Raw genomic sequence first — 25,466 nt, forward strand, 5'->3', positions numbered from 1 at the left:
GCTTTAATAGAGAAAGTATGCAATGCATACTGCTCTGCTGCAACCCCCCACTATACTGCATCTGGGGTATTCGTGACTGGATGTCTGGGGGTGATCACACACATTTCCGATTAGGAGTGAGTGAGTGAGTGAGTGAGTGAGTGAAAGGGAGGGAGAGAGAGAGAGAGAGAGAGAGAGAGAGAGAGAGAGAGAGAGAGAGAGAGAGAGAGAGAGAGAGGTTACACTTTCATTTCAGCCAATGAGACAGTCGATGCACTAAGATTTTCATAGTTGGGCAGGAGCACAAAGTGAGCGGAGTGTGTGTGAACTTCCAGGTAGAGCTGCAAACCGACTTAAGGTAGGTCCAACTTCCTCTGCTGTGTGCGTGCAGGCGCGTGCTGGCTGCAAGAACAGGGCTGTACAGAACACGGAGCCTGCTGTAGGCTGAATGTATAGTTCACACTCTGCGCAGAAAACAGAGCTTTTGCACCTGTGTTTCATGTCTTTTGTCCTTGGGAAAGTTTTTTTCCCCAGCTTTATGTTCCCTCCCTCCCTCTCTCCCTCCTCTACCTACTACCTCCGGACCTGGCTGTTGCGTTGTTATCGTCCTGAAACACTTTTTTTTAAAGATGGGTTGCGCAAGTGATGGGAACAGGAGGGGGATGTTGTCTGGCTCGAGAGACTTTCCGCTTTTAAAAAATCGCCGAACGACCTCGACTGGTGTTTTGCCGTCAACATGTGCCAGCATGTGACGGTCCGTAGAAACTCACGCTCTTTTATTTTTGCGCACCTTCTCTTATAACGAGGCGCAATAAGGCGCATTTACGGTCCCTCTTGCCGCCCATTCGCCAAAAGTACATTCAGTCCCGCAGCGTAGCGAGGAGGCGAGCGGCAGACCTGTTGCGTGTGCGCGGTTGCGTCGCGCCTCTGACCTCCTTGTTGTTCCGAACTGACTTCACACACAGGCGACGAGCCTCCAACGACGTCGCGCGTCTTCCTTTGGTTTTTAAACTCTTTCGAAATTTTCTCTCAAAATTACTTTGACTTCCTGCTTCGGGGAGGCGGTTTTGATAGGCTGCGTTGGCAATTGGTGTTTGGCGCATTCCTGACGGAAACGAGCACCTTTGGACATTCCCAGCGGTCAGTCTCCACTGGATATAAACATCAGATGTGTTTGGCTGCTGAAGAGTTACTAAACTCTGCAAAAACACGTCTAATAACGCTTTTATACATCATGTGAATGTGATGTATTATTTATTTATCATGCTAATGCTTATTTACTTCAATTAATACTTGATATTTTGTTGTTTATTGCTTATTTGGCTTCCTTCGTCTAAATACAGGTTATTCAGTTGAGATTTGTCATTTTAAATGCTTATTTTTTATGGTGGGAGCACATAATTAAGAGAGAACAGACACTTTTGTTTTCTAATTTCTAAGAGCACTGAAAAAAGCTTACTGTTTTTATATAAATTTAGTATATTGGTTAGATTATTATCTCTGTAGCATGATTAGTACCTTCCTGTTGAATATCATCACTAACTGCAGGTGGCAAGTGTCAGTTTTGTTTTTATTTTATTTTTACATGATCAAATATAATAAATGTTTAACATCAGTCATGTATCAGGCTGTAAAGGGTGATATACATTCAATTTTTTCATATATTTTTATATGTACAAGTTATTTAGGTATTAGATCAATCGGACTGGCAGCCTGTCCAGGATTTGCCCCACCTGTTTGCCCATATACTGCTGGAGTTGGGCACCAGGCCCCTATGCTTCTTTTAAACATAAACAAAAGGTAAAAAAAAAAAAAATCAATAAAGCTCATCATGAAAGATCTTCTTACCAGGTTGTAAATATTAGGATTTATAATATTTTACAATAATTCATTAATCAGTTTGAGAACACATTGTAAAGCATTGATAAGTGTTTATAAACTCACTATTTGACAAGCCACAGATTTCTATTGTCCTTTTTTATTTGATGTTTTTTATTGCCAATTAATAGTTTACAAAGTGCTTCCAGGTTAGTAACTATTATTAACTGTTAATTGGTCATTTATAGCCTAACTATTTGTATCTTTATTTTATTGTAGCAGTGAGAGCTTTTACAGGGTATGCACAAGTGTTGTTGTCTAATGGTTGCATTCAGCCTGGTCCTTTGTTTGTGGAGCTCTGCAGAAATATTTTGCATGCAGTTTTGTGTGCGTGTGTGTGTGTGTGTGTGTGTGTGTGTGTTGGCATGCTATTGTCACAGTTTCACTTCAAATGCTGATTCAGCATCGTCCCACCAGCAACATTCCCAGCTCCCGTTGGGAAATACTTCACGGAGTGCAGACAGAGATGCTGAATTGAATACAGTAGAAGCAGATTTTGCACGGCAGATTGAGTTGTGAATATCTGCGCTACTTTTAGTCCCTGCACACCATACTCATGCTTCTCCGTATTTGCCAGATCCCCGTCTATGTTCCGATGAACCCGGTGCCAAGGCTTATGTATGTTCCCACGGTTTCACTTGGAAAATGTTTCAGTGGGATTCTGAATTTCGATGATACGTTGAGCACTGATTGGTAATGCTTTCTGTGCAGAAAAAGAAAGGGAGCTGATTGGAGGTGGTGCAGCAGAGCTGATTATCCTAAATACTTGAGTGTGATTGCATTGAGAAGTATTTATGTTTCTAGTTTTGTTGTTACTGTCATTCCCGCTTCAGCTCATGATGTTCATCTCTTTCTCCTCTTTAAGCCCTTGAGGCCGCTGCTCCAGGCTTTGATGCCCACACACAGGTGGACAGACGCAGGCATGAGTAACAGTGGGACCAAAGAGCCATCTCCTCAGTCAAGTGCTGCCCAGTCACCCGAGGAGCCGCAGCGCAGGGGAAGAGGTCGCCCACGGAAACAGCAGCAGGTACGACATCAGGAAGCCACTCTGAACCCAAGCTCATGTGATCAGGTGTTCAGTTGACACACATTAGCAAAGAAAAACACAAATTGTGAGGTTGCTTGCTGCGTGTTTTGGTAGCTTACATTAGGAAAGCAGTTTTGATTGATCAGTTCTGATTCCAGATTTGATCTTGCAGGAACCTGTTGGACCACCAACTCCAAAGCGACCGAGAGGACGACCGAAAGGCAGCAAGAACAAAGCCCCCCGAACCGCACTGAAGGTTTCAGTCACACTTTCATATACATGCATAGTCTCACACCATCATAACACACCTATTTGTTTATAACATTGTTTCCAAATGCTTGAACCTTTTTCACAATAACAATATTTATCTGTTTTTCTGAACTCATCGAGAAGCCTTTTTAACCCAGATTCATGCTTTCCAAGAGTTTTTGTTTTCTGTTGGCAGGGGCAGATCTAGAGACTTTTATCTTAGGATGGTAAAAATGTTTCAGAATCAGAATAGGTTTATTGCCATTGTCAGTGAACAAACAATTCACAAACTAGGAACTTGCTTCGGTACTAATGTGCTACATATAACATGAATAATAAGATTAAAAATAGAATAAAATATAATAAAGATACTAGAATAAAACTTTCAGCGATAAAAAATGGCAGGTAATGGTAACATGGCCGATAACGTGACGTTGTGTCGAGTACAGAAGACGAGCATGGTTGTGTGTTTATAATCTATGAATTCATGAGTCTCCATCAGGGGTGCTGAGTGTCTACTTTCTGACACACATTCATATTACTTCTATCTGCATTTAGGTCGTATAAATATTATAAAAACATGTCTTCATCACATTCTAGTTTGTCAGCAGCTTATTATTTTTTTACACTCATCAGTAACACTTGATTTACGTGTTTCTATGTTTTTCTTTCCACAGTAACAATACTTGCCTTCGTCTTACCAAATTTTAATCTTCAGTGAGGTTAAGAAAAAAGAAAATAAAGCATAATGTATAACGAAAGCTTAGATATTTACGTTCAATATTTATTTCACTCAGCAAATTCAACATTATCTTTAATAATGTAACTTTTTAGTGTTCTGGACTACATTTATATATTTCTATTATTTATGTAATTTCTGAGAACAGCGCTGAAAAACACTTCTTTTTTGAGCATTTATTTTTAATATTTAACCGATGAGCTTCTACATCACAGAAGATGTTGACAGACAGAGAAAAACACTTTAATTCAAAACATTTTATTCATAAAATGCTAATCTTTAACCTCTTTTAGTGCTGTAAAATTGAGACTCAAGAATGTACTCAAGTGCTTTCCTCACAGTGGCTTTTTCCCTGCCCGTTATGGCCGACCTCTTGACGTTTTGTTGCAATGGGCTGGAGGAATTGCTGGCCAAGTTGGCGCGTGTAACTATTTTGATGTTCAAGTAACAAAAATAAGTTTGAGACTGGGAAAGAAATTCAAGCTCATTGAAGATGTTGCTAACTTTAAACATAGTGCAAAATCTTCACAAATATATTAACGCGCCTTCAAATAGTGTTTAAGATCTTATTCCAGTAGCAGCTGCCACTCCATGCCAACTGTATCAGTGTAAAAATCTGAGATATAGCTGTGTTATGAAACTGAAACGGACTCCACCTCATCCTGTCCAACTGAAACAGTAACCTGCCTGTAACTGGTGCAAAAAATTCTGTCTCATCCTTTATCCGCATAACAATTTAGAGACAGGATTGTTAGTTGGATCTAATTTACAATTTAAAGGTACAATATGTAGGCATTTTACAGCAAAATAATCACAAAACAGTCTAATGTCTCAATCATATTGGAAGGAAGGTTACATTAAAACAGATCTCCTCCTCAGTCGTTTGGGGGGTTGTCAGTTTTTCTTCTTGCAAAATGGCCCAAAATAGACATAGTCATTGTTTTTATTATGTGAACCTCTGGGGTTGCCAATTAGGTGTTCCATTTGGAATTCACTAGCTGGCAAAACACAGCAACATTTTGCTAGTAAACAGGAGCGACCCGGAAGTTATTTCTTGTACCCCTAAGAAGCCAATGCATCCTTTTGTTTTACTCTATCGGGTAAAGAAGGCTAGCGGCTAAAATTGAGCTAACAATGCTCACTGTGAATTAGACACAAATTGTCGTTGCTAAAAATATCTCGAGCTACTTTTTCAATTACCAACAACTCAGTGTTACAGTAAAATGTTTTTATCTACTTATCAACTTACTGTGTATGACTCTCCTTCGCTCATCCTCTTGAATCTTCTGGTGCTGAGCCATAACTGGCAACAGCCTTGAAACTCACAAAACGGGAGTGAGAAGGTCACTCGTTTGATTTGAAAATGGTCTGCAGTGACCAAATCTGATCACAGGATGTCATTCGTATTTTATTTTTACACTATGCCCTAGGGATGTAAGAAAGTATCGATATGGCAATATATCGTGATATTGTTTCCTGCAATATTATATTGATATTCAAAAGCCGTGTATCGACTTTTGGGAAGAATTCACATGCAAACATTTGTGTTTTGTCATTTCCTTTGGTGCAATTCAAACGCCGACTTCTAGTTAGCAGCAGTGTGCAGTGGGTTTTGTTTCCACTATTGAAATGTAAATCTCTTTATTATGGTTCAGATACATCACGATAAACATGTTATGTATCAGTTTGGACAGTTTATTGAAATTTCCTACAATAGATTCAGTCAAAAAAAAATCGCTACTATTGTCTGGCTGAATGTATCGCAATATATTATGATATATTGTATCGTCTCCCCCGTATCGTGATGCATATTGTATTGCCAGAATTTCACCAATACACATCCCTACTATGCACCTTTAAAATATGGAACATTTCGAAACCTCTCGAAGACCTTGTAACATTTTTATTAGAGGCCGACCGAAGGACCCCAACACACCCGTTTTTTTTATGTTTGAGTTTGTTTTATATTTGAAGTTCAATAAGTATTAAGAGATTTGTTGACTTGTTTAATTTATATTACACACAGGGAGTATTAAGTTGTCTTTCACAATCGATGTGCTGCTAAAACGTATATACATCAGCCTTAATAATCGACTTTAGATACTGGCCATCGTCAACAAAATTCTTTCAAAATCTGTATCGGCCTTAAAAAAACATATTGGTCAGCCTCTAATTTTTATACATTTTACATTCTTTCTAGAAGTGACTTCTCCTTCCTTGAAATACACTATAAACCAGTGAAAACACTGGAGCAGCGATGCCAGGCCTGTTTGTGGCGCCATACCGTTGCAACACAAATACACCAAAAACCAGAAAAGACACAGAGCATGCCTATAAAGAATTGCATGCAGGGTAAAAGTTAAAGGTGAGACTATGAAATAGGTGGTTTCAAAGTGTTATTTCTCCCCATCACTGCAGCTGCATTTTTTTAACTTGTTTCAACATGGCTGAGTGAGGTATTTGATGTATGAGGCTATAATTAAAGACGTAAATTGCACAAATCTATCATTTACCGTAAATCCTCTAATACAGGCCCGGGCCTGTATTTGACTCAAGCTCATCAAGCTCCAGGCCTTTATTGGAAGGAGGACCAGAATTAGAGGCAGGCCTCTATTTCTATTTGAGCAAAATGAACTAATGGTTCGCTGGAGTTTTTGACAATTAAAATTGCGCCCACATTTTCAAAGTTAAAGACATTCTTTTAACAACGGTAGTTTCTGCTTCAGCCCTCTCCCCCCTTCCCCTGCACAGTGGCCGCAAACTCACTGATGCGCCTGCAGCCTCTCGGAGTTCCTGCTGCTCTAAACATTAAAATAATTATTTCATTTTCTGTTCCTCCCTTCTGATTACCTTCAATGGTGTCTGTTTGTTGCAACCGCCAGGTACAAAAACTAACTTGTTTTTATTTGACTATTTTTCTGTCCTGCCTGTTTATTATCTTCCTGCATCTCCTCTCAGTCCTAAAAAAAACTGCTACCTGGGTTCATATATATTCACCTGATGAGTTATCTTTGAACTGCAGTTCTAAAAGATCTACCGACCGCAAAAACAGCGGAGTGCGCGCTGCTTGGCGGCCGCATCAGTGATCAATGCGTCACCGGAGGACAAGGTGATGCGCCTCGCTCCACAGCAGCGAAACGCATCAGGCGCAAATAAAAGACAGAAAACATTAAAGGAAATGAGCCGACATGAACGATCGCGTGTTAAATTTGTTTATGAGGTGGCAACACCTAATTTGATAATGTTACTGTGGCCGTGCTCAGGACGCAGATCTACCGACCGCAAAAACAGCGGAGTGCTCGCTGCTTGGCGGCCGCATCAGTGATCGGTGCGTCACCGGAGGACAAGGTGATGCGCCCCACTCCACAGCAGCGAAACGCATCAGGCGCAAATAAAAGACAGAAAACATTAAAGGAAATGAGCTGACATGAACGATCGCGTGTCAGTACCGACGCTCTGGCACAGCGCGTTGCCCCCCCCCCCCCCCCCCCCCCCCCCCGGTGCACAGGAGCTTGTCGCTTGCTGACAGCAGGCTGCTGTCTTTTCCGAGGGCTGCATCTTGCCGGTCATTATCACGTTACAGCGACTAGTCGATGACAGGCATAAAAAATCACAATAGTGAAGTCGACTAGTTCATACAACCCCTACTGCTCCCCAGTGTGTTCTGCAGCATAATCAGCACGTTCTCTTTGAACTTGATATCAAATTTTTGCCTCCTCTTCGTCTCCGCACGGTTAAAGTTACCCTCGCGGTCTATCACTGGCAAATCAAAAGTGAGACGGATGAGAGAACCGCCCCCCATACTTGTTTGTTACCACATTTCACCTGGCCACAATAAAATACCGGCCATTATTCACCTCCGCCGACTCCGACACCGGCCAAAATATGATACCCGACCATTAATTGAATACAGGCCAATATTAGAGGATTTACGGTAGGTCTTCATATACTGACCTGTTGTGGGTTTGCTTTACTCTTCTATGTCTTTACAAAGTTGTGTGATTGTTGACACATTTGTGCATTTCTTCCCAGAAGGTAGAACCTGTGGGGGGGAGACGACCACGAGGGCGACCAAGGAAATGGGTACGGATAACTCACTGGTTAAATGTATTGTATGTTCAGAGCCCTTTTCTATCATGCTTTAAATTTGATTCTGATACCTCTTTCTTTCACAGCCACGAAAAGTTGTTCCCGAAGAGCAGCAGGTGGGGAAAAGGAAAACTTGATAAAAATGATACTAAGGTGGAGTGTTCCAGTTTTGTTTTAATGCAGCACTCTTAAACTTCAATTGTTTAAGGAGTAAAACGTTGATGCAAATTAGGTCTGTGCTCAAGATTTATGAATTATTGCCCTCTTCTTTGCAAAACTGTAAAATCTCCCTCCATTTATTCTTTTACATCTAAAAAACGAGATGCAGATCAAGTTTCAGTTCAAACTGAAGCTGGAGAATTGTTAAGTCTGCAAGCTCTGCATCAGAAAATCTTATTCTGTCACCTGTTTGCCTTTTGACTACAGTGCCAGTTACAAGTAATGCTTTAGTGTCGATTTCTAGCTTTGATCTCATTCAATCATAAATTCAACTGCAGGTTAGTATTCCGTAAAACCACAACTTCTCTCTGTTCAAGTAAATGTTCCATTTAAAAGAGAAAAAACCATTAGAGTATATAACCAAACAGCTAGCAGAGGTGTGGACTCGAGTCACATGACTTGGACTCGAGTCATTTTAATAACTTCTGACTTGACTTGATACAATCTATAAAGACTAATGACTTGACTCGGATTTGAACGCCAATGACTTGCGACTTGAATCGACTTGCATCTGTTGACTTGATGTCATATTTTGTGCTTTAGCACAAAAGTGACACGACATGGACAAAAATCATAAATCATTCTTTGTTCTGGGTTTGATCTTGTTCTGCTAACTGTAGTAGCACTTTGTTCATAATCAACTTCAGTTGCACTTTCTGCTTGTTTGAGCAAATAAATGAAGCTTTAAGAAGCTTTATTTCTGGAATGTATTTATTATCATTCTCATTAAATTGAAGTTGGACAGATGACTTGATTGTGACTTGAAAATTCAAAGTTAAGGACTTGGACTTGACTTGGACTTCCACATCATTGACTTTGGACTCAACTTTGACTTGGTTGTCTTTGACTTGGACTTGACTCGAGACTTGACTGGAAAGAATTGTGACTTACTTATGACTTGCAAAGCAGTGACTTGGTCACACCTCTGACAGCTAGTGTAAAACACAATTAGTCTCTGTATCAACAGTGACCTGACACCGCGGGTGAACTCTTTTTCAGATCCTTTACCTCCAGTATATTATAAAGATACATCTGCATGTATATTTTTGCAATAAGAACCTCAAACGTTTAGAAAGTAATATTTAAAACTCACTTAAAACAAAGAAAGCTGACATGAAATATAAGAATTCCTGTTTAGTATTACACAATATAGGTAAAGCGAGACACTGTTGAAGACTTGAAACAGGAAACACGTGTCTTAAGCTTCCAGGAACCTTGGAAATGTGTCTTGCATCTGATTGACAAAACACTGAGATTCATTGCAAATCAACGTCTAGTTTATTCTGCAGCCCTAGAGGGAAAATATCTCACTGATTGTTTTGAATGTTAAAAATAACAGAAAAATATTTTACTTCTGTGCGTTTTCCATTAAGATTCATAAAAATAACTTATCGGGCCATTAACCCTCTGGAGGCAGGCGTTGCAGATTTGCAACGTTAAAACCTACCTACCTGGTTACTCCACATACGTATTCCATTAACATTTTTGAACTCAGAAGTACCCCTGAAGGACTTAGTTGTTCATCCTTTTATCAAAACTTATTTTGAGCCTGAGAGGGTTAAGAAGTGTTTTTTTTTTTATTTTGGTAAAAGTTATAAATAAAAACTATCATACCATATCTTTACCGGCAGATATAGCAGATTGTTGAATTAATTCTATTCTATTTTGAGTAATCACATTTATGCTCTAGGACTGATGAGCTAATGGCTAGTTTGAGAGCAGCAAAGACCAAAGTTTGTTGCAGCTGTCCAAAAATATTTCAATCTCCAAAATGTTATAGAAAACGCATCTTATAAACCTTTACGTCATAGTAAATTTCCCATTACATGGCTATTTTACCAGAAGAAATTCCTGCATGTCTCAACCCTTGGATACACTTGCTAATTACTAGTCATTAGCTAATTTGCCCTGTGGAAACTCTTAACCATGGCATTCCACCCATTGCAAAGTGGGAACATCAGGCAAACGCAATAGGGAGACTAAGTCGCGCCCATCTATTCTGGACCATGGGTCCTTGGAAGAACGAAAAAATGAATGCAAGTCAACTGAGCTATAAAAGCTGTTTTCTAATCCCATTTGTTATGTGCCATGGATGTCAACACATCACATATGTTGTCTGTGATTTTAAAGACACATTCTGATGGCAAGAAAGTGCTTCTTTTCAAATGTTATTTTAGATATTGTGAGAAAATAAGTACAGGACTACAAATGCCCATCACCAAATTGACATCATCAAATCAGACATGCAGAAAAGCAGAGGAAAATGGCTAAGTTTAGCAAACTTTGAATCCTTCTTTCAGAAGAAAAGAACCACCATGAATCTCGCCATGTGGTAAGAAGCAGCTATGCTAGGGTAGAGGAGATTCTGTGTTGACGTCACATATGCAATGTGCTGACGTCTGATTTGTAGTCATAGGAATTCAGAGCGATGATAAATCGGAAAAGGTTAGAATGCCTTCTCCAGGTCAGGAATGAAGTCCTGCCTCTAGTGGAGGAGTTTAAGTATCTCAAGGTCTTGTTCGTGAGTGAGGGAAAGATGGAACGAGGTTGATAAGGGGATTGGTTCTGCATCTGCAGTGATGCAGGAGCTGTACCGATCTGTCGTGGTAAAGAGAGAGCTGAGCCGGAAAGCTCTCCCTGGTGAGGTTTTACAGGCATGTCCAACTGGGAAGAGACCCAAGGGAAGACCCAGGACACGCTGGAGGGACTGTGTATCTCAGTTGGAACACCTTGGGATTCCCCTGGAAGAGCTGGCCCAGTAGCTGGGGAGAGGGAAATCTGGGTGTCTCGGCATAGGCTGCTGCCACCGCAACCCGACCCCGGATAAGTGGCTGAAAATGGATGGATGGATGGAATTCAGAACTTTTATAATCTGATAAATCTCAAAGTACAAAAGGTCGAAACACACATCATTACTTTTCATTTGAATTGCAGTACAACATATGTGTGATCCGGGGTGGATCAGAAAATGGCTCTTTTAGCCCCGTTGACTTGCATTCATTTTTTCGTTCTTACGGGTACTCATGAGCCGACTGGAAAGGGAGATGACTTAGGCTATCTATAATCAGCTATTATCCATTGTTATAGTCGATGGGTGAGTTTCCTCTTACTCTTTGCTTGTTATTGTGCGAACTTCCGAAATCACTCTTGATCTTGTAATTCTCCTGTGATTTTGTGACCTTGCTGGACCAGCTACGTGGAAAGCATTCGCTGCCGATTCAAGTCTGAGACATTGGAGTGAAGCCGCTGAGCTCGCAGGGAAAACGCGTCTTATTACATTACGTGCCGCTCCCGCGTTCGGTGGTACATCTCAGTGGATATTCACGACAACTGGTAAGAAGGTCATTGTTTATATTTTTATACACAAAAATATTTTTTAAAATCTCCTAAGTGTCCCTAAACTAGGAATCCAAAACTGAGCCACTAATAAAAAGTATTTATTAGGCCCGAGCAGCGAAAGCACTGCGAAGGCCTATTGTATCTGCTCTGTTTATATTTCTTCCGCCAAGTAAACTGGCTTTTTGGAGGCCTTAACATACCCGAAAACTCAGGAATTTTTGCACACATGTCAGGCGTGGTGTAAAATTTTGTATTTTAAATGTCCCAAAAAAATTGCAATAAAACTAGCTCCACAGCGCCCCGTAGAATGTGAAAAATACCGCCCTCCATAAACCTTAGTTTGTCGTACAGTTATGAAATTTTGTGCATTTGTAGTACTCAACAGTCCGCACAGGAAAGCCTCTTGCAACCATGGTCAACATCAAACAGGAAGTTGGCCATTTTGGTTTGAAGTAGTAAGTTTGACCCCGTTTTGGCCGTTTCAACTTCTGGTGAGTGATCCTAGTCTGGCCCCCCAAAAAAATCTGATGTGAAAATCCAGTGTATGTGGCCTATTTTCTTAAGGGACTATAAGGAAGTTTGACAGTCAAAACATGTATAGAAATAATAAATTTCGTCTTCATACATTCTCCTGCAATGCCCTGGTCGTGTAGTATGAGCCCTGGCATTTTTACTGTGATTGCCTGTTTTTCTGTAAAATCACAGAAAAAGAGAGATGCTCGGGTTGAGCAGGCTGCTTCACGCTCAGGCATAGCCTGTAGCATTTGCTATCCGTAGCTTTAGCAGCAGAGAGAGAGGCAGTGCCAACTCAGCGACTTTGTCGCTGTTCCTAACACCTAGTGACAAACTTAGCTACATTTCAGAGGACCCTTAGCTACTTTCTGTAGAACTTTCTTCTAGATATTCCCTGCAAATTAGCAACAAAATTGCCATTTTCTCTCCGAACCGTTCTTTGGATTGACAGTGTGCACGTACAGCATGTGCGCCTCGTGCACGAGCCTACTATTGTAGCTGCCATTACGCTTTTGGCCTGATGGGGCAATCGCGAGCACAAATATTCTAAAGTCCGAAAAGTCTCTTTAAATAGCGCCCCTAGGACCATTAAAACTGTCAGCCCCAAGCCATGCTTTGAATGAGGATTACAAAATTTGGTACACTAATGTAGTGTCTTAGGGCCTACAAAAAAGTCTCTTGGAGACAAGCGTAAAGTCGCACAGGAGGTCGGCCATTTTGGTCCAAGTGCTCGATGTAGTGGTTTTCACACACGTTGTTTGGAGAATGATGCCCCGTCGCCCTTTTCACCGATCACCTTCAAACTTCTGCTATATACTCTTAAGACGTAGGGGAAAAAATTCAACCGTCGGGTTTTTCAAAAGTTGAAAGGTATGGGCGTGGCTAAACCTCAAACTTTGGCCTGTCGTCACTCCACTCTTTTTTTCACAGCTCCCTATTGGACTCTTTTCACCCCATCACCAGCAATCTCTGGCAAATAGCAGTAAATAAGTTGAGGTCACTTGGTGTCCAGTACTGGCAGGTTTCAACAAAAGGCGGGGCTTTGGGAGCATGGTGAAATTCGCCATCACACCATGCAAATACATTTGCCTCCTATTTCGTCATTTCTAAAGATATCGCCACGAAACTTCTGGTGAGTGATCCTAGTCCCGCCCCCCAAAAAATCTGATGTGAAAATCCAGTGGGCATGGCCTATTATCTTAAATAGCGCCCCATTTAAACTGTCAGCCTCAAGCCATGCTTTGACTGAGGATTATGAAATCTGGTACACTAATGGTGTTTCAGGACCTACAAAAAAGTCTCTTGGAGAAAAGAGCAAAGTCGCACAGGAGGTCAGCCATTTTGGTCCAAGTACTCAATTTAGTGGTTTTCGCACACGTTGTTTGGAGAATGATGCCCCGTCGCCCTTTTCACCGATCGCCTTCAAACTTTTGCTATATACGCTTAAGACATAGGGGGAAAAATTCAATCGTTGGCTTTTTCAAAAGTTGAAAGGTGTGGGCGTGGCTAAGCCTCAGACATTGACCTTTCGCCATTACATTCATTGACGTAATAACTCCCATATGCATGATCAGATCTATATCAAACTTTGTATGCGTGATCACTGACCACATCTCAAGACAATGACAATGTGGACAGCTGACATTACCTAAGCCCCGCCCCCTGACAACAGAAAGTCTATTGTTTTATGGTGAAATGTCCATATTTGTCCCCTCTAATTTAGTCAACATGACACTAAGGTCATGCACTGTCTTCATGATGCTGTAATGACCATTCATTTCTGATAGCTTTCCAGAAAGGGAGGGGCTTTGATGCCATGGCGAATTCTGGCATGACGCCGTGACCTTACGTTTGACTGTAACTTCCACAAACAGCCTCAGATCTTCACGAGACTGAACATGGCAATCAACAATCATGCCCTTTAGCCAATGAGGCCAAACGGTTGGTGAATGTTGTATAATATCACCACAGCGCCCCTACATTCCTTTAAAACTGTAATAACTCCTACAAACGAGGTCGCAACTGCACCAAACTTGCTATGTGTCATCACACAATGGCACTCAAAACAATCCTGTGGTCATTGGTTGATATTGCTTTAGCTCCACCCCCTGACAGATATTAGGCCCTGAATAACATATGCATAATTCAATTCACACCAAACTACACGCAAATGATTGTTGTCAACCTACAAACTGCTTCATGGGATATTTTCCAAATTTGGAACAGCGCCCCCTAGATACAATAAAACCTTTGTAACTTCTACAAAAAAGCTCAAACTGTATCAAACATGGTGGGAGTCATCACGCAACTGCAATCAACACGTATGTGCTTACTCGTTCAAATCACTTTAACTCTGCCCACTTACAGCCTTTTGGCTGTAGATGACCCATGCATTGTTTGATTGATGCCAAATTAACAGAAAACCATCTTTGATGACCAAAGATGACCTCTATGGGAATTAGTTGTAAATGTTAACAGTGCCACCTAGATAGGTTCAAACTTTATTAACTTCTAAAGACAAGGTCCAAATGGCATTTTACTTGGCTTGTGTCATCACGTGACTGCACCAAACACATTGATGTGGTTGTTGGTTCAAATCCCTTTAGCTACTCCCCCTTTCAGCTCTCTGGCTCTAGAAAGCACAAGCAAAGTCTGATTGATGGTAAACTACCACAAAGCCATCTTTGACTCCCTAAGAGGACCCCAATGGGATTTTTATGTAATTGGTCACAGCGCCCCCTAGATAACTTTAACCTTCAATAACTTCAAAAAACTAGGGCAGAATAGCATTAAACTTGGTCTGTGTCATCACACCACCAATGTGGTAAAGATAGAGTATCCCCTAGTGGTGACGTGTGATTTAATGGTAGGCTCAGAGGACATGCTGAGTCAGGGTGAGGTGCGGATGAGGAGACTGTTCACGGTTTCTGGTGTCGGGGTGGTCGACGTTTCTGTTCCGCGGACGTGCCCGGGTGCCCCGGGCTGCCGGCCAGGCTGGAGCGGCACGGAGCTGCGAGGGCCGAACAACGCTGCTTGCAGCTTTAATTCAAAATGTTTTTTAGGACTCTTTATGTACAATATTTTAATCATAACACAACGTTAAAGAAACAAATATAAGGTCACAAGTGCTGCAATGCTTTCTTTTTTTTAAACTTGAGCAATTCTGAAGGAAAGCCATGCCTGCCCTGCACAAGCTTTGTGTGAATTTTATGAAATGACTTCATGTTGATACAGCGATTTCTTGGAAATTCACAAGACATTGGTGCTGAATTCCCCACATAGGCTGGCAGAGATCCTTTCATCTCCTCCACTTTTGGAGAACATCTGCTTAAAGTTTCTCAGAAATGCTTGGTTTACTTCAGCCATCTCCAGCATTGCACAACAGTGCTAACCAATGAGGGGCCACTCCGCTCGATGCCCCTTGACTGTCTTATCACATCCTCTCTGCCTAACAGTTTGTCAAACAGGTTGCAATGCTTAAAGAACTGAAACCGTTGAGACAGACTCCATTCTCAGAGGCATGCACATGAAGGGGAAGAATGAGTCAGTGCAGAGAGGGGAAACCTGATCTAACTGCTCTCTTCCCCTGTCTTCTTGGTTTCCTGGTCTAACCGTCGTCTTCCTCACATTTCTAGGTCTGACTGCTGGAACCTGCTCGCACGCAATTGCGTGATGAAATTTTAATATTTGCTGCCTCTTTCAAGTATTGATTCATTACCTTAAGCTAAATGAGTCAGGACAGAAATAAAGATAGCTGACGGTTGTTTTTGTTCTCTTTTGAATGTTTCAGGGCCCCTCGGAGGAGGCTGAGGAGGGTCCCTCGTCATCTCAGGTGCCTGAAGAGGAGGAAGGGGAGTAGATGGGATACCTCTACCTCAATGTTTGGCTTCAAGCAAACAAGGGGTACAATCTGACTCCTATCTGTGATGGGAAATCAGTAACTCACACACACACCTACAGCCTCAAAAATCATTGCAGATTGTAGTTTCTTCTCCTGATATGAACAGCACCCTAGATGTGTTGCTGCCTGAAGAGTATTTTTTTAACTCTCTTTAAATGTTGATGTTGAGCATTTGATCATATGACATTTTTAAGGTATGGTTCCACATTTGGGGAATGGCATTCACAGTCCTGGTGTTTGTCAGATTTTATATGCAGACAGGTGATAAGTTTAGTGTTCATTCATGTAAAACTTTTTAAAAGATTAGTTTATTTTTCGTTTTCTAATAAGCCTTCAAGAGATCCTTGAGCCTTAAAAATGGGATGATTTTTCTCTTGGAGGAAATCTCCCCATCATACAGTAAACACGATCACTCAGAGCAAACCCGATGGTGTGCTTTAACCAGACCTTAAGGGTATTTGAATTTATTGATGTGAGGTTCTCTGGAGTTATCAGCAGTCAGTATCTTACCTATTACAGATAGCGCTCTGAATAGCGTCAGATTGAAGAAACACATGAAATTCATACAAAAAATCTATCTGAATGGGTTGGTGTGTCACCTCGATCTAAAAAGACCTAAAATATCATGCATTTTTTATCAAATAAAGTAAACACTATTTTATATATGTTCAGATTGTTTTTATTGATTTGTACTCACTTTTCCACCAAAATTCCAGCTAGCATGCATAGGTGGGCCATATATATATATATATATATATATATATATATATGGGCAAACGGTATGAGTGCCAACAGGGTTTGTCCACAGTTTTCATAGTGGCCCCACAGGGTTTTGCCCATGTAGATTTTAACATGCCCATTTATGACTCAAACCCTCAGGGTCCCTCTGAAAACCCATGTAGGGCCAGTTAAAAACTATGTGGGGAAAACGTATGTAGGACCACCATGAAAACCGTGGAGAAACCCTAATGGCACCTATATGGTTTTCCCACGTAGGGAGCCAAAAGCCTGGGGCACACCGGAGGCGGAAGCATCACGCCTGCGATTTTGAGAAGTCAAGTGATCACACAGGACGCGACGTGCTGCTGAGCACTAGTCACAGCATCATGCAGGACTTGAGAACAGGAACCAGGAAGTGACTTTATTGTTTATACTTTTACCAGACTTGCCGTTGTGTTTTGTGAGACTCTTAATTCATTAAAAATGTACACTATTTATTAGAATGTTTTAAGATCAATAGTACTTTAAAGTTATCAAAACTGCAGCTGGGTTTGTGCCGTAAAGCCGTTCCGCATCCGCGTGAGATAGAACTGGCACCTATCATCAGTGCTTTGGCACGGTGAGGCGCTCCCCGTGTGCCCACTCTCATTAACTATAATGACATCTATTGTAACATGTGCGATCCAGGGCGTAAGGCAAAGTGGATTTGAAAGTAGCTTTTTTAGCCCCGTTGACTTGCGTTCATTTTTTCGTTCTTTCGGCGACCCATGAGCTGACCGGAAAGGGAGGAGACTTAGACTCCCTATATATATCCTTATGGGGCCCACTTATACATGCTGGCTGGGATGCTTTTTGCTGTTCAGGAAAAATAACACTTTTTCTCTTGGCGTGAATTATAATCTACACAATCTCTGGCGTGATGATTATTCCCAAACCTTTTGTAGAAGTGCTTTAAGTGAGTACACTTAACATTTTAATTCTTAGCGCACTAGTACTGCTTTTGAGTGTATCGGAAGTGCCGGCACCTTTTGAGGCCATCTATCATTCAAAATCAGTCCGTCTATCAGTTCTGTATGTGTGTACCTGCACTTAGGACCGTTACACTTAAAGCAGTTTATCTTTACCTCAGTCAGGTAAGATACTAACTGCTCATAAACAATTCATAGAACCCCACTTTAAAAAAGAATCAGAAGTAAAAAATACACCAGATCCTTGAATTTATCACCTATCTTTTAAACAGGCTGCCTTGCCATCGCTCATCCGTAAAAGTTAGACTCTTGAATTTTGAAATATTATAAAATAGAAATTTTTACAGTTTTTTTTTAATTTATTATTTAAGTAAAAAATAAAGGTTTCCCCTAAATATGGAACTGTTCCTGAACTTGTGTTCTAAACCTCTCGTGAAATTTGGTGTATGTGTGTGTGTGTTTGTGTGAATGTTTGTGTGTGTGTGTGTGTGCGTGCGTACACGTGCGTGTGTGAGTGTGTTTTTCAAAGCGAGGTGGAGTGGTGGATTTGTAGGCTAAAATGAGAGGGGTTAAAGACACAAAAACAGCAACAACAAAGGAACCAAACTGATTCTTTTTAACATGTTTCAAATGTTTTCAAACATTTTAACCAATGTAACGACATAAGCAAAAACTTATGAAAGGTTCATTTTAAAATGAATCCAGTTTTAGTGTGAAAAATATTCACAGTATACTACATGAGCTACTAAATTGGAGTGATTATTTTTAATACATTTATTTGTGTTTTTCTCTTTGTGCCTTCCAACCAGAAAGTGACTGAATAAAAAAGTGGATATTTCATTTTGACAAAGAAGAAAAAAAAACCTTCATACATACTTGAGTCATCGTCTATGTTGACATGTCATTTTACCACACTCAGGATTTCTTTTTTTAACCGTGCTTTTACACCATTTTGAAACCTCAGGTACAAAACGATTCAGGAACATGATATCTACTCAGTAATAATTGTGGTGCTGTGTTTGTTGTGTGACTCTGATCTGTATTTGACATTACCAGTATGCCTTGACTCAAAGACCTCATTTAAACCTCAGTCAGCCTCAATTTCTTGATCTCTCATTCTACCTCAGTGACACGCAAACACAGAAAATCTCCCTCAGAAGTTACCCTTTCACTCTCTGACGTGATACTATAAAAAAAACACACGTACACAAGCACAGGATCATTAGCAGACAAACCATATGAGCATGTTAAAGGGGTTTCAGGGCTTCATGCCTACAAAAACACACATGAGGAGATGTTACACACCAGTAGAGGTGTAAAAATAAAGCATCTATTTCAAATAACTGTATCTGATTTTTTTAACAACTGAAGCGAGACTGTTCTCCTGGGAAGCCAATAGGTTACAACAACTTGATGATACGATTATCTTTTAGGGTCTAGATCTTCATGAAAACATATATTTTTTGGGATTTGTTATTCTTTTTCTTATTTTTACTATATCATGTATGTATTTTCTGATTCTTACACTGTAAAATGTATGTGTGACACTCTTAAATTTATGGCAGCAAACGGCCACAAAGTGCTGAAATACATGAGATTAATGGCTAACGTTGACCAACATGCTACAAAAACAAAAGACAGTTGTACTTAACCGTTTGTGTGTTTTATTACTTTTAAATTTGATTTTTGTTGTTTGTTTGTTTGTTTTTAAGTCATCAGTTTCCATTTGAGCCATTTAAAAAAAATGATTGCATGAAAAATACTTGTTTCTTGTTGTTGATTCTGTCTCGTAGAAAGTAAACTCATAAGTAAAACATCACTCAGTCTAGTTGTATTTAGGAGAGTTTAGAGATCTTAAAATAACAACCTCAAATCAGAAAAGGAACAAACTGATTGTCAGTTTAAGTGTTTTAGAGCTATGTCCTAATATGATTAGTGACCAATGCTCAGTCACAAAACATTGCTTTTAAATGGATAGTTTGGGCACTTTGAAGTTCAGTTCAGTTCATTTTTATTTCAAACATTTCACACATGTATCATTACAAAATATAATTCCATTATTTGTTTGAAAATGAGTAGGCAGAAGTATTTACTTATTTGTCCCTACCCCCAAGTTAAGTTGGAAAAATGAGTATAGACAGATCTGCAGTGGAAGTCGGCTAACATTAACCAATCTTAGCAAGCCCTCTACCAAAACAGACTTAAATGTTTTATGACATTATTAATCTGTAAACCCTCTAAAGTTCTGTTGGTGTCACATAACACTTTGCAAAGACGTCAGCATATCAACCGTTTTGGCAGTGGGTGTTCAGTGATCAGCACCAAAAGTTGCCCATAGCCATACATTAATAAAAATTAAAGCACCGTTTTTGCAGCACTCTGTAGGTGACCACAAAGCAGCATAAATTACGGCATTGCTGAGGGATTTCTGCCGCATTCTTGTGCTATTTTAAAGCAGCCGTCCATGCTGCTTGATTACTTCATCTTCCATTCAGCTGTGCCAACAATTCTTCCAATTTTACAAATGTCTGTAGTATGGTGACATCTGTGATATCATTTCCCGCTGAGCGAGTGAGTAAGTTTACCACAAGTCCCGCCCAGCGACTCTATTGGGCTATTTCCCAGAAGTTTCAATACTGGAAAGGGGTCTAATGTTTCTTTGAGAAATTCTCCAAAGCTCCATTTGAAGTGCTACTACTAGCTAGCTATTGGTGCTCACAAATAACCATAGGACTGTATGTAAATAACTGTGTGAATCCACACCGGCAGCTGTAGGGCATACAGTGCTGACATGAACTACTCTTAATTTTTATTTATAATTTTTATCAGAGCTGCTTTAAGGTGGCAGCAGTTGAATTTGTTGTAATCTAATCAGTCCTTGTTAAATGTGATCTCGTTTTCTCCAAACTGAGGCCATTTGTGGAGCTATCTACAACAATTAGGAGATCATTAGCCGTTCCACCAAACTCTACTTTAGAATGTCCTAATATCTCTTTAAAAGTTTTCATCTCACATGTTTTCATCTCATGTTAAAACCAGTTTTAACTAAAAGCACACACAGTAAACCTTAGTTTCCAATAAAATAAGCAGGAACTATCAGAATCATCCATGAGCTGATATATTATGAATTTAACTTTGTTTTGTTTGTTTCTTCTTGATTTCACAGAGTTTAAAGTCAATCTGATAGTGGTAATGAATCAGCAAAACAGCTCTCAAATGTTATTTTTCAGACCTCAGGGTTTCAGTTTCAGGGTTTTTCCACATTTACACTCGCTGTTAACGTGCTTCCAAGAGGTCAGCGTCTCTAAGTCCAGGTCTGAGGACATGTTCAGATCCAATCACTGAATCCTGTTTGTTGTTCACTACAGCTGACTGTATGTGGCTCTGGCTGCTTGCGTACTTGCATACAAAGTGGGAATCACAAGTGGTCACTTGAGAAGCAGGTTGATGCTCATGTTACTTCCATATAAACTGCTGCAGAGGGATCCACAAGGGATCAAATCTCCCAAAATGCAAGCTAATACCAGACGTAAGCAGCTGATTGATATGATTCTGCCACTGCTGACTGAATCTGTATGGCAGGCCATTGTAATACATAATGAAACTAAGAATTTATATTAAAAATATCTAAAATGATAGCCAAATTCTCCACAAGTTTAACATTTATACATTCTTATTACAAAATAAAGTTTTAACATTTAATTAGACTGGAATCGAATCATAAATGACAACTTGAAAAACTTAGCAAGTGAACCCCTACCACAGTCTTACTCCACTCCCACTTCCTGTTTGAAAAATGCAACAAATGCTGTTGCCTTGCAGACTGAGAGGGCAGAGCCGCTAACAAATACACACACAGGTTCACAACAACATCGTGACATCATAATGTACCAGCTAACGTCATAGTGTACCTCTGAGCCTACAGCGATGGCAGATTTACATTTAAATGCAGTGCAGAGTTTTTACCTGATGACGACACAACAGTCAGTACGTTTACATGCAGCCAATATCCGGGTTATGATCGGGTTAAGGTTGGGATTCGGGTTTCTGAGTTGATCAGAATAACCCGTTTACAAGCATAATAAAAAGAGTTACCCCTAACTTGCATAACCCGATTTAAATGCGGACGTTGGGGTAGCGTCAGGACGTATGGACTACGTCCAGACGCAATAGGCGTCATTTCCGGTTCTTCTTGTTCCGGTATCCATGAAAACAACAACATGTTTCCCAGTTCGGAAGAGATAGCGACCGTGTTTGTTTGCGCTTTAGTTTCCTCGTCACTCAAAGTGTGGTGCTGTGCCGCGACTCGCCATTTTGCCCCCAACTTGTTATTTACTTCCGGTGTTCTGGCGCGTACAAGATGTCTTGCTACTCAAAAGACCAAGATTCTTTGCGAACAGAGCATGCGTAGAACACACGCTTTGATGGGGATATCCCGGTATGCGTTTACACGACCAAACATTCAGGTTAGAAAAGGGTTACCCCAGGTGTAGTAACCGGCTTTTTAAAAACCCGGTTATGAGCATATCCGGGTTTCTGGCAGTGTTTACAAGGACCTGCGGAACCGGGTTATTGTGAATATTCGGGTTTTAAAAGGGTTACTGGCTGCATGTAAACGCACTGACTGACAGTTTTAGGCAGAAAATGTAAATTTTAACTAAGATGCACTAAAGTGCAAAATTATTGTCTACACATGTCAGCAGCACGATTTATACACTCATTTTTATAGTTTATCAGCCAAAAAAAGTTGATTTGGGGGTGACTTGCTCTTTAATGCAATACCAGCTTCCTAAAGCCAGTTTCTCACTGGGCTGCTAACGGTAATTACGATGGAGTTTCAGATTTGTCTTGAAATGTTTGCGAGAGTTCTCAAGTTCCTCACAAGACCCACAGGACCTTTATGTCTTGCTGGTGGATGTTTTTTTGGAACATTTTGGAAAAACTGCAACAAATTTTAAACCAAAAAAATTACTGAGTCATTCTGGGAGCGTGTCTCGAACTCCTCTTTAGTTTGTGTAACTCAGAAATTATAAGATATGTCAATCACCAGATTGTCCAGACAGTCAGATATTATTAAGATGCTCTGTGACTAAACTGCATAAACAATGTTGCACTACATTTACATAAATGTCTTTATTTGTTCAAAATTGGCATAAGTTCCAATCAGTTCAAATGAAAATTTACAAATGTCATGCAAATTTACATCTCCACAGTCGTAGCCCACTGATACACTGGATGAGGAACATTTTGGTTTCTTGTTCAAACATTTTTCCGTTGGCGCTCACTTTCATGTGGCTCTTTACCTGAAAACCGCCCGTTGCTCGCTCTGTATTTAAATACGTCTTACCTAATTTGATAGATGTTGTCGTATTTCAGTTATTTCATGTATTTCAGCACTGTTGACTAAACTGCTACCAGATTTCAGATTTATTCAATGTTGTATTGATTTGATTTAATTGCCCTCTGGACTACCTCTGAAAGCAGCCAACTTTTGGTCACTTTTGGCCAAGATTAAGTTTCCATCAGGGGCCCACGGGCATTGTGGAACATGAAATCTTGATATAACTGTCACACTAGCTCTGCAGTAGTCCACAGATCTCAACTTATGGGAGTCAGCCTGAAAGATTATTCTTAACTAGGCTCTAGCTGAGTTGATGTGTTATTTCACACAAGCTGTGTTTGGGTATTTACTCTCTGTATGGGGACAATGTTGTTCTGTGACCTTACTGCTAGTGGTATAGTTACATACAGTACTTGATCTATATTCAACCATTAAAAAGTTGAATTGTAACTTGAGAAATCATCGTTTATGCCTTGCTTTTAACACAATTTTATAGTTATGTTATTGATGTGTCCTCATCCACTTCCTTAATACAACTCACAAACCTGTGATTTATATTTTGTCATGATTCTTTATGTGGTGATTGTGTTACTTTTGCTTCTGTATCGCTTATCAATAAAAATATCACCAACCAACCCCTGTGTTAGATTTCTTTTAAACAAGACGTGTTTCATCTTTGACATTTTTAATGCACACGGATGGAAACGTTACAAAGGTTTAAAAAAAAACTAACGGAAAACACAATTTGAGATTGGTGACACGTCTCTTGCATGATGTAGGACTACAAAATCACTATTACATAGACTGTTTTATAAAAGTAGATGTAGAAACTCAGAGGGACGTCACAGACCAGCTAATGAACAACTTACCAACAATTATATAATTTTTTTAAGTGCACACTTTATTTGTGCCCTTAGTGATTGCAGTGCAAGATTATTTGTGATACGTCCTGTTGCTTTTTCCATACTTATTTTATTGTAACTGCTTGGATGAAAGTATTTATCTGAGCTTCACTTAACAGTCCTTGTTTCCCTTTCTTTCCCCTTCCTGAGCAACAGTTTGTCTAGATATGGCCAGAAGTCGTTAAGCATTGAGAGCTTTGGCTACATCGGTAAAGACCAGACGACTGGGTCGCTGCGTCATCCCTTGGGAGGTCGTGAGAGTCTGCAAAGAAAAGAGCAGGGACATTATTGTTACTCAGCAACTTCAGTTCTTAAATTAACTTAATAAGGCCTCGTCACACAGGATGAATACTTTGTTGTAATACAGATGGTTTTGAACAACACTTATGTAGCAGGGTCATGGCGGTCAAGAATTAAAAGCAATACTGGTCACTGACCTAATGCCTAGACCACAACCCTATCACACCATCATCTACTGATCTTCTAGTCCATCGTGGCAAGAGAGGACAGAGAGCACTTACAAATTGGATGTAAGAGGGCATCACAAGAATGTGACAGATACCAGCAGTGGACATTGTAGGATTTATTGTCGCATTTCCACTATAGGTGTTTAGGGAAATTCTTTTTTTTTTGGGGGGGGGGGGGGGGGTACAGATAAAATATGACGACTCGGTCCTCTGAGCCGCTGTCTCCATCCAAATGAGCCTTGTTCAGGACTTTGCGAAGACGTCCGTATATAGCGGCCGTGAGTGGTGTCACGGATCAGTGCCAAAATAACAGTAAACGTGTTATTCTGTCAAAGCGATAATCCATTCAGGGAACCAGGAGAGGGGTTGTTTGATGTAAAAGTAGCATTCAGTGACTAGTAGAAACACCATTTTTTTACGGCGTGCTGTGAAAGCCACAAAACAGCTTAAATAATGGCGTTGTCGGGGGATTTTTCGATGTTGGGAGTTTAGAAACTAAAGTAGAGCAAATGCTGCCTACCGTAAATCCTCTAATACAGGCCCGGTCTGTATTTTACTCAAGCTCATCAAGCTCCAGGTCTTTATTGGAAGGAGGACCAGAATTAGAGGCAGACCTCAATTTCTATTTGAGCAAAATGAACTAATGGTTCGCTGGAGTTTTTGACAATTAAAATTGCACCCACATTTTCAAAGTTAAACACATTTCTTTTAACAACGGTAGTTTCTACTTCAGCCCTCTCCCCCCGCGCAGCGGCCGCAAACTCACTGATGCGCCTGCAGCCTCTCGGAGTTCCTGCTGCTCTAAACATTAAAATAATTATTTCATTTTCTGTTCCTCACTTCTGATAACCTTCAGTGGTGTCTGTTTGTTGCAACCACCAGGTACAAAAACTAACTTGTTTTTATTTGACTATTTTTCTGTCCTGCCTGTTTATTATCTTCCTGCATCTCCTCTCAATCCTAAAGAGAAACTGCTACCTGGGTTCATATATATTCACCTTATGAGTTACCTTTGAACTGCAGTTCTAAAAGATCTACCGACCACAAAAACAGCGGAGTGCTTGCCGGCCGTATCAGTTAGGTGTGTCACCGAGGACAAAACAGGTGATGCGCCCTGATCCACAGTAGCGAAAAG

General features: G+C 40.4%; 2 protein-coding genes across 7 annotated transcripts in view; one reads left to right on the forward strand and one right to left on the reverse strand.

Annotated features, from left to right (window-relative positions):
* si:ch211-161c3.6 (high mobility group protein HMGI-C) lies at positions 1-23,597 on the forward strand. Of its 3 annotated transcripts, none has more exons than XM_070549928.1 (6): positions 1-337; positions 2,723-2,884; positions 3,057-3,140; positions 7,905-7,955; positions 8,048-8,114; positions 15,823-23,597. In XM_070549928.1, exons 2-5 carry the CDS (start codon positions 2,750-2,752, stop codon positions 8,096-8,098), a joined length of 321 nt encoding a protein of 106 aa, XP_070406029.1. In that variant the 5' UTR covers positions 1-337; positions 2,723-2,749; the 3' UTR covers positions 8,099-8,114; positions 15,823-23,597. The 3 variants fall into 3 exon arrangements, with proteins under 3 accessions (XP_070406029.1, XP_015814458.1, XP_015814459.1); XM_015958972.3 differs by having other exon boundaries at positions 3-337; positions 8,048-8,077; XM_015958973.3 differs by lacking the exon at positions 1-337 and adding an exon at positions 346-1,119 and having other exon boundaries at positions 8,048-8,077.
* c3h3orf18 (chromosome 3 C3orf18 homolog) overlaps positions 22,736-25,466 on the reverse strand; it is a 7,316-nt gene continuing 4,585 nt past the window's right edge. For all 4 annotated transcript variants that reach the window (XM_015958971.3, XM_015958970.3, XM_015958969.3 and 1 more), the window contains one exon: positions 22,736-24,126. Coding sequence is in view for 3 of the 4 variants with exons in the window: in XM_015958970.3 (XP_015814456.3) it covers positions 24,046-24,126 (81 nt within the window). In the remaining variant the exon portion in view is untranslated. The remainder of the gene's footprint in view (positions 24,127-25,466) is intronic.

The sequence above is a fragment of the Nothobranchius furzeri genome, chromosome 3, assembly GCF_043380555.1.
Source record: "Nothobranchius furzeri strain GRZ-AD chromosome 3, NfurGRZ-RIMD1, whole genome shotgun sequence".
NCBI classification, from domain to species: domain Eukaryota; kingdom Metazoa; phylum Chordata; class Actinopteri; order Cyprinodontiformes; family Nothobranchiidae; genus Nothobranchius; species Nothobranchius furzeri.